Source organism: Acartia tonsa, chromosome 2, assembly GCF_053477335.1.
Source record: "Acartia tonsa isolate MP-2025a chromosome 2, ASM5347733v1, whole genome shotgun sequence".
In the NCBI taxonomy this organism is placed as follows: domain Eukaryota; kingdom Metazoa; phylum Arthropoda; class Copepoda; order Calanoida; family Acartiidae; genus Acartia; species Acartia tonsa.
The window spans coordinates 16,594,353-16,607,346 of NC_137261.1; the positions used below are offsets into that span (position 1 = coordinate 16,594,353).

General features: G+C 34.9%; 1 protein-coding gene across 2 annotated transcripts in view; it reads left to right on the forward strand.

Annotated features, from left to right (window-relative positions):
* The window catches only part of LOC145305732 (uncharacterized), a 104,686-nt gene that overhangs the window by 88,006 nt on the left and 3,686 nt on the right, over nucleotides 1-12,994 (forward strand). For both annotated transcript variants that reach the window (XM_080147486.1, XM_080147497.1), the window contains 7 exons: nucleotides 1,573-1,668; nucleotides 2,012-2,098; nucleotides 2,408-2,598; nucleotides 3,125-5,196; nucleotides 6,185-7,515; nucleotides 9,062-9,600; nucleotides 9,937-10,051. In XM_080147486.1, the coding sequence (XP_080003612.1) occupies nucleotides 1,573-1,668; nucleotides 2,012-2,098; nucleotides 2,408-2,598; nucleotides 3,125-5,196; nucleotides 6,185-7,515; nucleotides 9,062-9,600; nucleotides 9,937-10,051 (4,431 nt within the window). The remainder of the gene's footprint in view (nucleotides 1-1,572; nucleotides 1,669-2,011; nucleotides 2,099-2,407; nucleotides 2,599-3,124; nucleotides 5,197-6,184; nucleotides 7,516-9,061; nucleotides 9,601-9,936; nucleotides 10,052-12,994) is intronic.

The following is a 12,994-nucleotide window of genomic DNA, read 5'->3' on the forward strand; positions in this document are numbered from 1 at the left end:
CACACACACACACACATAGTTGTCTTTCGGACGCTCATTTCAAGCAGCTACATTTCTTTTTTAAATATAAAAAAAACTTGGAATTTTTGGGATTGGATATAATGCAGCAATAACAAGTTACATTAAAAACGACTTTTTTATTTTTTTTTTTTTGGGGGGGGGGGCATTACCTTAAATTTTAACATTTAGCCAAAGAGCCAATTTATGTATAAATCTTGTATAATCTGTTAATAAAAAAGGAAAACACATTTCTTAACAATACTTTATTGGCAAACAAGATGTAATTTCCCATTTATGATAAACAAAATTATCCCCATTTATGGATTAAGGTTATTGCTTGCAAAATTTGACACTGCTATTTTGAAACAAACAATTAAGATCTACTAAAAATAAATATGATAGAATATGTTTACAAAACAAAGCTTTGAATTTAAAGGACGTGTCCCGTATTGCCTATTTATATGGCAATAATTCTTTGGTGATTTTAACGGCACACCCTCCTTAGCGACTGGACTGGAATGAGCGGTGGGGTACGGATGCAAAACTGGCCCCGCCACACACAAAATTATTACCCTGTGCGGCCTTGGAAACCGGAAAGGATGGATTAATTTGATGGGCAGCCATAAACTTGGGAATATAGAGCACATTCAGAACATTGATGGGAAGCTACGCTCCATTGAGTTCTTGTTACACCAAATTAGAGCTATTATTGTGTATTTTGTTACATTTAATATATTTAAATTTCTTTCGTCTGAAAACGAACGAATACAGAAATTGAAGTTTGAAAGAAAAGTAAATTGTTATACAGTAATAAATAAGAACAACGTGCAATTCAGTGATACTCGAATTTATGACATGTTAAAAATTGTAGTTAAAATGTTGGACTTAAACCTGTTTTTTTTTTTTTTTTTGAGATTTTGTAAAGAAATGACTGTTCCTTTACATCGTTAGCCCTAGCCTGAATTTTTGGCATCTAAATTTTCGCCTTTGATCTCATTTTAAATTTTAATGGTAATGCCTTGTTTGTTCTGAACACATTTTGTACATGACAACAAAGCATAAACATTTTTAGCTCAAAATATAATGGTCTTGTGCAAAATATGTTCATGTCAGTAAAATCTAAATTGACCCAAACCTATTTATGTCCGTCGAACATTTGCTGTTTAGAAAGAGACCATGGCTAACATATCATAGACATGTATTTTTTTATATCTGTATAAAGCTGTTTATAATGCCATGCGATAAATAACAATTCCAAATTTATTTATTGAAATGGAGCCTGTTCATTGGTTCAATATTAGTTGCGATACTAATAGAAACTTGACCAAGAGTCTCAAAAAACCAGCCACTTGACGTCATAAAAATAAGGGATTATTCATCTCTTCTTTATGGGTTTTCTTTCCAACTTCTCCTCCCATCTCCCTGATTTTTATGACGTCACATGGCTGATTTTTGAGACACTTTGTCCAGTTACTACTATTTAAATGTAAGTCAAATAAATAGATACTGGAAATTTTTTTGTTGTCTGTTAAATGAAATTTTAGTTTTTTTTAATATTTATATTTTTTTCAGCAATGGAATTTACAAATCGGTGATCCTAGTAGAGACGGCAGACTTCTAAATATCCCCTTGCACTATGGCGACTGGGTTCCCATCAGTAAGGCTAAGGTATACACATAGGTAGATAGACAGACAGACAGAAATACGGACAGACAGACAGACATACGGACAGACAGACAGATAACATCAGTACGGCTAAGGTAAATACACAGATAGATACATAGATAGACATACAGATATACATACAAATAGACAGACAAACAGACAGACAGACAGAAGGACGGACAACTGGGCAGACAAACAAAGATAAACGGACAAACATATGACAAACAAACGGACAAACAAATGTATGGATAGACAGAAAGTCAGACACACAAGCAAAGATAAAAATAGACAAAAAATGCATTGACAGCAGTTATAAAAAAAATAGAGACAAAATGTTTTTTTTCAGGCTCTTGTAGAAAATGTTGCAACTAAATTATCAGGCGGTCACCACCAGCTAGCCGGAGCACATCAAGCTCAACAAGCAGCTCCTAAGGTAATGTTTTTCCTATATGACTTCAAAACTGATTAATATCCGCTGCATTAGAACCGGTTTTCAGCAATAATGAAAATATCTATTTATGGAAAGTAGTAATGGTTTGATGTCTGTTAATTATTAGTAACCACTGAACCTATTGAATTCTCAATATTAGGAAAGATTCAAAAAGGTCTTGTAATTAATCTTTTTTGTTCTAATCCTAATTCATAGTCTATTTTCTACGACCTCTTTCCACCTTTAATACGATACCATAGTTTTTAAAATTTGAATTAAAAAAGTCAATTTTCAATATTCTTATTGTTATAGGTTGATGTTGAGCCTCCAACTGAAATAGCTGATGAACGTATTGACATTGGTGAGCCTGAATACCAACACCCCCATACTTATCATCACCAGTATCAACAGCAACATCAACAACAACAATTCCAGCCACAGCAACAACAGTTTAGACCTGTGCACAATGCTCCCAGAAGACAGGATAACTATAATACTGTCAGGTAAGAAACTCAATTTTGTTTGTATACTATTAGTGGATGCGCCCCTAGTATCTATAAAAAAATTCAACATAATCATTACCCAGACTTATTTCTTTAAAAAATAAGATATATAAAGTCTCACTGTAAAGGAGAACCATATCGGTTCCGTGGTTAGCGATATAATTTGCACTTTGATATTGATATATTATTAAATTTTACATTGGGAATTTATATCTTAAATTTTTTCGTTGTTTTCTATTCTTGCCATAACAATGCAATTCTATAGATTAAAACTGAATATTTACAACAGATCTATAGTATAGATGTATGTACACTGAGACAACTACCTAACTTTCTTTTTTAATGACCTTTTTCGTCTGCTTCTAAATCATTTTCTGCTACTTGACTGCGTTAATATAAGCAACACCACTGGTTGATTTTCAATGACCTAATAGAAAGGTTCCACAAGGTTGATGCGATGGGGAGATACAGTTATTTAACCCTTCCTACCTCTATTGATTTACTGTAATATATTTCCTATGTTTAGGTTCCCTTATCATGGAGGTGCCCAACCCCAGCACGTCAACAATGGAAACAGAAGAAACAGAAAACTGCCTCCTCCCTCCCATCAAAACAACTTTATCAACACACAATTCAACAACGGCAAGCCCCAGAAAAACAAGCCTGTCAAGTTTGCCAAGCCATCAACTTTTGTGCCATCAATCAACCCACTCAACCAAATTTTCAACTTTTTTGACAACAGTGCCGGACCCACTCGACCCACAAACCCGCCTCCAACCCGACCCACATCTTTCCAGCTCGTCGGGTCTCAGCCTGCCGTGCCCCAAGTGCCCGCACCTCAGGGCGCCATCCGACCCATCCCTGCACCTGATCTAACCAAGATTGGACCCCCAGTTATTGAGCTTGACAGCAAGGATGGAGAAATTATCCTGGGACAAACTTTCAACAATGGCAATGAGAACAGAGATCATTTGGCTGGGTTTGTGTCACTTGACTTTGATGAGTTCAGCACTGGAGATCGTGAGGACAAGAACAAACTTTCTCTGCTTGTTGGCGGCAACAAACTGTTTGACAAGGATGTTGAAACTGAACTGGTTAATCTGCTAAACAATGGTCAGGAGGATCCTCCCACTTTCTTGTTGAATGGCGAAGATGATACTCCTGACGGTTTTACCAAGATTGACATTCCTTTCATGGATCCTACTGAACACAAGGGAATTTTACCTAAGGTATTTATTGCCCCTATTGGAAAGCCTATCCCCAATGGTTACAAGGGAAGGCCACTACCATCCAACCCTATTGGAGGCGTTGAAGTAACAACTGAGAAAATCCTTGCCTTTGATCAGAGACTTGAGGAACAAACAGACAGAAACACTAAGATATTTGAACAAAGAAAGCCTGTTCCTATCATCTCTTTGGCTACAGAATCAACCACTGTAACTCCCACAACCACATCAGCTTTGAACAGCCTTTTTAGATTCAAATCCCAGAAGGAGCGCCCATCACTGGCTGAATTCTACCTGAAAAACAAGAAGAAGCTGAAGGAAGAGGAGCGTAGAGCTGACAGGCTGACTGACAAGAACAAATTCCAGAGATCAAGATCATCAAGCACAGTTAACCCTGAGGATTTTACAAGCTTTAGACCCACAACCATTCCATCTACCGAAGAAACTGAGGTTGAAAACGTTGATAATGACATTCGACTATTTGGACAGGATGATCCTATTGAAGAGATTTACAACTCCGAGGAAGGACACCCAATCATTCATCTGCCACCAGTTCTGGTCAAGTCTACCTGGGAATATGCTGAAGAGAAAGAAACTTCAACTGCAGCAACCACTGAAACAACTACAACCACATCAACTACAACAACTACTACAACTACAACAACAACATACACAACAACTTCAACCTTTACTTCAACAACCACAACAACTTCTATTACTACCACAACAACTACAACCACCACTACTACATCAACAGTTACCACTACAACAACCCCAGAACTAACTACCACAACCACAAATATCTTCTTCAGAACTACCAATGACCCCATCAAAAGATTGGAATACCTGAGAAAGAAAGCTGAAGAGAAGGCCAAGAAATTTTACGTTGATGACCTGGACGTTGGGGATGACACTGAGGAAGATGAGGAAGTTACTGAAGCTTCAGCTTTTGAACCAATCAAAAAAAGATTCAGATTTAGAAAATACAACAACTTTGGTGGAGCTGAAAACTTTGAAGGCCCAGTAAGAAAGAGGAAGATTTCCAGGCGCATCAAGACAAAGCTCCGACCTGCTGGTAAATTCTTTGCCCCCAACAAATTTGAGAACAGCCAGGAGGTGAGTGAAGAAAATGAGGGCATTGTACCCACCTTCAGACCAGGAGCATATATCAGACGCAACCAGAGGCCTGTTTTCAAGTATACTGAAGCTACCACCGAAACCACTCCATCTGTTGTAAACGCTGAGCAGTACAAGAAGAAGTTTAGACCGTTCTTTGACAAGATCTATTCTCAGTTCTCTCAGAATGCTGTGGCTACATCAGGTCAACCTGTTCTAAGAAGAAGCACAACTGCATACCCTCCAGTCACTCAAGGTAATATCCTTTTTTTCTTGGGGGGAGGGGTTAAGGATTTATCAATGGATGACAGACTATTCTTATTCCAAATACTTTTTCTTATTCTAAATACTTATTATTTAAAGTAGTAAAGTTTCGTTTGTCTGGAGCTTAAGATTTCAATAACTACAGAAATAGTTGAGTTCTCCTTTAAAGGGAAACATTTCAGGTCGAGGAATGTTTTTAAGCCAATATTAGCCCTACACCTATTACCGAGCCCCTAGGGGTTCAGCCGCTAGTATTTAGATGAGTCAGATGAATTTTAAAACTTTTTTTGTTGTTTTTTATCTGTATTTTCTTCTTTGCATACTATTAAAAAGTGTATTTTTATAAAATGATTTAAAATCAAATGTTATCTTATTTGAGGTTAATACAGATCAAAAGCATTTCGACATTTCTACAGATACAAATTTTAAACGTACACATTTTTTCTTATATGCTGAAACATGAAACATGCAAAATGCAAAAACAAAAACATTCATTCAAAACATTGACATTGAACTAACAACATTGCGAGCTCAAAATTTTATTTGAACAGCAGGAAACTCGAGCCCTTTCCAACCAAACAATTATTTGTAGGATCCCTTTCGTTTTTAGTGGTACAAATTAAACCCCCCCCCCCCCCTATGTCAAAGAAAGGTTAGCTGTTGTTTACTGAGAAATATATATGCAAGATTAATTTGGCTATGTATTTTTTTATTTCTTTTTACAGCATTGACTTGAATTGTTAAAAAGTATAGGCAGCAGCTTAGGCTTTGAATAGCTTTTTTTGGAAGCTTTTGGGCAAAATTGCAGATTTTTTTAATGTGTCTGAAGCCTTAAAAATTAAAAGAAAAAATAAATTAAAGGGGGGTGGGGAATTTTTGTTTTCAATTCAATTTGTATAAAAATTTACAAAAAATGATTTGCCATTATCTCAAATGCATATCATGTATATCAATCTTTAATTTACTCTTACATATTTTAGAAGCTCACATCTACGAGGTAGATCCGGAGACAAGGGTTCGCATCACACCCCGTGTTCCTGTGACCCAGTCAACAATTCCACCCCTACCACCATTTGAGCTGACTGAGGATAGTTATACTGATGACAATGAGATCTCTACAGAAAGCTTTGATGATGTCTATGAGGAAGAAGCAGTTGAGCTAGAAAGAGTTAGCAGCACTGAGGAATATGGAGAAGCAACTACCACAGAAGAGTCAAGATATTATGAACCTACCGTTCTTAACTATGAAGAATTAACTAAGACTACTCCGGAAACAATCCCAACAAGGACTGAAACTTTGGCAGTGACAACATCTACTCAAGCAGCAGTTGAACAATCAACCACAACTTTTGAATATACATCTGCTGGACCCTCAACCACAACCACTGTTCAAGAACCCGAAGGGACAACTGAGGATATTCATGAAACGGCTGACAAACACACTGTCTATCAAATCAATGCTGAGGATGTTATCTTTGACCTAATCAATGTTGATGTATCCACTGAGAATGTACTCAATGTTGAAGCTACAAGTGTAGAAAACTTTGAAGAAAACACAACAGATGCTGACCAATACCAAGAGGAATCTCAGAAGGTTGAGAGCTGGACCGAGGAAGATGACTCATTTGCGCCAACTCCCAGCATCCCCACCAGGCTTACCAACTACAAGAAGGACATTGATACATCACTATTCGGAGAAGATCATGAGTATAATGTGGAAGAACTAGTTGGACATCAAGTTAATGAACATGGACAAAATATCATGGAGCATGTTGATGATGGATCAGATGATGTTGTCAGTGACAATTATGAATCAACTTCTGAAGCATATGGCAACAACAACGGCTGGGCTCCTATTTCCTACGTTGAAATTGACCGCTCTAAAAGTGGAACACCTGTCGCTTCAGTTGAGGAAATTGAACTGACCGAATCAATTGACTACTCGGAGCCGGATATCATCTATGACGAATCTAAGGAAGGATTCCATGATGATAGTGCCGCTGCAAAGAAAAATCGTTTTGCATTCCCCGTATCCGCATCCTTCAATCTGCCAAGGACCACTGAAAGTGCAACAGCTAAGCAGGAACCGACAACAACATTTGCAGCCCCCACCACTACCACAACAACTGTTGAGCCCTCCACGACTGTTGAAACAAGAACAACAACATTAAAAGAAGTTGCGCCATCAACAACAACTACAACTGCAGCCCCTGAAACAGAGACAACAACAAGATTTTTCAGGCGCAGATGGTTCACAACAACTTTGAAGACAACTGAAGAACTGTCCACCACTCCAGAAATTACAACTGAGGTGAGTGACAGGTTATCAGGGAGAGAGGGGACAATAGGCTGTTTAATTTACTAGTCGTTTTTCTTAAATATTTTGGTAAAAATTTGTACAAAAAAACCTTCCCCACAACCCCCCTCCCTGAAACACTCCTAATATTTACAAAGGAAGAATTTTACACGTAATATTTGGGGTATAGATTAATTTATCTTCTGGTGTTTTCTCCATTTTTTTAAATGAACGAGGTGCATGTGATTTTAATTATTGAAACTTTAAAAGCCTTTTAATTCAATCTTGTATCAATCTAAATCTCGGATGCACTTTACTAAATGTCCATACGTTACTTTAATGAAAAAAATTCTTTAATGACAGAAAAGCTATTTAGTAAATGAGAATTTGTAATTCTGTATCATTTTTCAACCAGGATACAACCCATCCCCTCATGTAACGTTGGGCGGGTGAAACATTTTTTCATTTCTAACTCTTTAAAGAGACCTGTATAAAATTTCAATATCGGTTTTATGATAACATTTATACCTCAATTAGCCACAAAACTGAACAAAGCTGCATTAGTGTTTATAAAAAATAATAGTAGAAGTTTACTTTTATTTACTTTTAATTATTTTAAGTGCTTTTAACTTTCTGTAGACCTTTAAATTTTGACATTCTAGCTTATTGTCCAAAAGTTATAACATTTTAAAATACAATATAATTTACAAAAAAAATTTAGAAAACATACCTCTCACATCTGCATAACTAAAGTATGTATATTTTTAACAAATTTACGAGCCGCAAGAATTGAAAATGAAATAGAATCTTAGATTAGACTGTATATTATAAGTGGATCCACACTGACCAGACCAGAGTATTATAGACTTTACTTAGAGTAGACTTTACTTTTTAGCAGCAAAGCTCTCACGAATCTAAGGGGATAAGACAGTGGTCAATAAATTGATGTGCATCACTAATGATAATACACAATATTACCTCTTATGTATATTAAGATAAGTGGTTTTAAAATCTAAACATTCAACCTAATAAATCCTCAAATCTATATTCACTATTGTCCCCAAAGTCAACGAATAAGAAAACGTTATTTTAAAACTTTGGGGACTAGTGTAATAAACAGAGCATTTCCCCACTCTCTCTGAAAGTTATGCTATTCTAAGGTAGTATATGACTACATAAGTCCATCCATCTGTTTTTTTAAATAACTAAATGGCCAGGAAAATAGCCTAACACCACTTAGAGACATTTAGAATATTTTCTGTTTAATACTTTTAAAAACTTTATATTATAGGATATGAGAACGTCTAATGCTTTCAATTTGATGTCATATTTTGTTATTTATTGACAATACCTATCAAAAAAAGCTTTCAGTGAAAACCTTATAACCTTGAATAAGTCTTCTGTTTAAAACTTTTTTCTGTTTATTGTGATTGGTCTTCAACTATTTTGTTTGATGTGCGCTGGGCCGTGAAATGGGCGGGCACACGGTTTGAATAACTAACTAGGCATAATATCTTTTCAATTAACAAAATAATTTCTCATCTCTCTTTCTGTGTTTTAGTCCGCGGCAAGCCCACAACAACCAGATGATGATGAGATAGTACAGACCAGCAATGACCTTGCTGAAGTTTTTCTCGGAACCCAAAGTCCTGTTGACCAGAATGTTGTTAGCTCAAGTCCCGACTCTGAGTATCCAGTAATTGATATCAGCAAGCCTTTGTACTCCACCAAGGATAGGCCCACTTCTTTATGGTCTGTTTATCAAAAGAACAAAGATTCCCGGCCCACTTGGGGACAGGTTAACGTGCAGAACAACAACGAAGAAGAGAATAATGAATCAACTGAACAAGCCGACATTGAGGATGAAAGTGCTACCGAAGGCTACAATGTTGCCAGTATTATGAGCTATGCAACAGTTGATGATACTGAAAATAACGAAGAAGTGGAAAATGAAAGCAATGACGAAGTTGATGAAGTAACAAGGACGAGCTCATCTATTTCCAAGGTGTTCAGCTATGCCCAGCCAGCCCTGCCCGCCTATCCTCATGGAGAGATTAAGATTCACAGCTTTGGAAAGGAGTTAACTACCACGACTTCAAAGTAAGAATTATTTTTCATTCTTTTTTATTGAAAAAAAATATATATTTTTAAACATACCAGATATTAACAAATAAAATAGATACAATTTTTCCTTTTAAGATGTAATTATAGAATATTGCTTACAACAGTATGCCTAATATTTCAAGAAATCACCATATCTAATCAAATTAATAGACTAATTCTATATGGTCAGTAAAAAAAATTTAAAGTTAATTTCACTAAATTTTGGCATTCCAAAATAATATCTGTAGATTGCAATTTAAATTGTTAACACTTTCCCTTTCTAAGAATGAGAGGTTTGGTGAATTTAAAATAAATAAATATATTTATTCTCAGGCCCACCACTAGCAAGGGACTCGCCAAGAAGAGAGAATGGGTCAAGAACTGGGTGTCAAGAAATTATAACAAGCCCAAGTTCCCCCGTGGTCCCTTCATTCCAGTTACTTTACAGGTAAAATAACCGTTGACTAGGAAGCAGCGTCAGCTTATAGTACCTAAAAAAAATTACGTCATACAATACATATGACCAATGATCGGCCAGTATACATTTTAATTGACCAATGATAAGATTTATACTGGCCTTTCATTGGTTATTTTTATTAAATGAGGTCATTTTTATAGGCAATATAAGCTGCTTCATGACTAGAGAATGAAAATGAAAGATTAACCTTGATGTGGTAAAATTTCATAAAAAGTTGTATTTTAATTTTGTTTTAATATTTTGTCATATAAAAGACATTCATGAATTTATTAGTGTAATATTTCAGCTTTTACTTCTTTAAAAATGTAATTTTGTCGCATTTATTAATTTTATTAAAGTATTGCGAAGGAGGTTTGATTTTATCTTGAAAGGGTCTATAATGAATATTTAGTGTTTAAACTTTTTTACCAATAATTTTATACTACATAAGGGGTAATTTTGATTATATCATATATTGGGGGCTACTATAATGTACTGCCCATTGTCCCATCACTTAAAACCCCTGCTAATTCCCATATCCAGAGAGTGAGGAGACAATGGACTGTTTATTACACTAGTCCCCAAAGTTCTATAATAACGTTGTTTCAATAACTTTGGGGAATTTTGAATTTTGACTGGTTATGAATTTGAGTGTTTAAACTTTTCAACCACTAATATTACGATACAGAAGGGGTAATTTTGTAACATCATTGGGGATGTACAATAATTTATCGGCAATTATCTTATCCCTTTAGATCCCTGCCCATATCATAGGCCCACAACAAAGAGAAAATCCAGCAGTATTCCATAAAAATTAGAAATGGTATGAAATAACCTTAATACTGGGGCCATGAAAAAATATCCAAATTTTCTGAGAAAGAGCAATCTGTGCCTTAACCCTCATGAATTGGGGTCACCTCTATAAAATATGAGCTTGGTAATATGTAATCAAGATTAATCATAAAGACATGTATAGTGAAGTGAACCAGGGAAGGAGGGGACATTGGGATGTTTATTACACTAGTCCCAAAAGTTTGACAATAACGTTTTCTTTTCCGTTGGCTTAACATCTTTGGTGACTTTTTCTAAAGTAATGATTTTTTGGTTTAATAAGTTGAGTGTTCAATCTACAGAAGTTTAATTTTGTGCATCATCATTGGGGATGTACTGTACATTAATTTATCGGCTGTTGTCTCATCCCTTTAGATCCCTGGAAGTGAACATATTTTATAAAAAATATGTCGATAATATTTTAAACATATATTATACATGATAATTTCATTTTTTACCTATAAAGTATTAAAGTAAGCATCTAATAAAAATTAAATTCTTTATAATATAGTTATTGGAAATATATTACAAAAGAAAAACTTCTGTTTTATTGGCCCCGTCCAGCAAAAAAAAGTTTTATTCCTTTGCATTTTTAATAAAACAATTGTGTATAATACGATACATGTTTTTCTCTTAGTATTGGTCAGAGCTGGCTTTAATCTAGCGGATTTTATGAGGATTCGGAGTTAACATTAAAGATTTTATTGCCTAGCTATATTTTCATGTATTTACCCTTTTCACGAAGATGTAATTGAAATCCAACACAATTTTATTTAGTTTATATTTACTTGTCTAGGAGTAAAAATCTGCATTTCATAGCATTTAGATATTTTAAGAAACCTATGGGTGCAGATTGCATTATTTTTTTATTAAGTCATTTTTTAAAATTTTCTAATTTCAATTCTCTTTGCACAAATCTCAAGAAATCCTTTTCTATTTTTTTATATCAGAATAATTATCCTAGCAAAGTCTGAGGCCCGAACAAGTATGAAATCACGAAAATGGGATCAATTTATCATACCCTCATATAAGCCTTTCTTTTTCTGTATATGTATAGTGTACAAATACATACGCCCGTGTGGCTTTAATCTATTCTGGTGGTACGGCAAAAAGTTTTGGATAAGAAATAAAGCTATTTTCATTCATATAAATGGATGTAGTATGTACGTGGATATTATGACTGGGGAAAATTGTTAGCTTGCCAACATGGGACTTGTTTGTTTTTCGGTTCTTTCATCCAGTAGGAGGGGAGGGGATGAGGTAAAGGGTGAGATAAGGGAAATTGTTACTTGAGCCTGCTGCAAGTTTTACTTTATTAGTTTTATAAAAATCTGGTGTACGATCCGAGTAATAATATATCCATTTACATTTAATATCATAGGGGGCTAGTCTTGTTATACACGGGGTTAGAATAAAAAAAAATAAGAAGGAAAAGACTAGCAAAATTAGCATAAAATCATAGTTGGGTTTAAGATACTTTGTTACTGTCATTATCAGAATAGCTTCCTTATTCAAGGACATCCAAGGTATCCAACTGTATAACAGACAAATTACCTCATATTAGTTACTTCATAACAATCATTTTTTACAATAAAATTTTAATCAAATTATTGCTTTAATAATTGAAAAAAATGGTTTTAGTAATATTATAGGTCAGCCTATTTTGAATAAAAAATATCAACTGCAAATTTTCTTATTCCAAGAATTATATTACCAAGAACTAAGGAGAAAAATATGCAATTACTTTGTGTCTAATATGCATTAATTTAGTCAAGTCAAACATTATATCTTATTGACTTATAGTACCCTCCCCCAAAATAGTTATAAACCTTCCCGGGACCTATGATAAGCTTCTCTGTTAGGGAGAACCCGATCGGTTCTGCGGTTAGACAGATCCTTCGGTTCAAACATAAAAATTAAACAAACAGACATCCTGTTACTTAATTATAAGGATATGAAAATTAATTAACATACCTGTATTTTGTTACATTTTATCAACATTAAGATATTAGAGCTGAACAGGATACTAAATTTGCGGGAAAGCGAACATTTAAACCCAAAATAAATGCGCAATTTATTAAAAATGCGGAATAACTTGAGTAA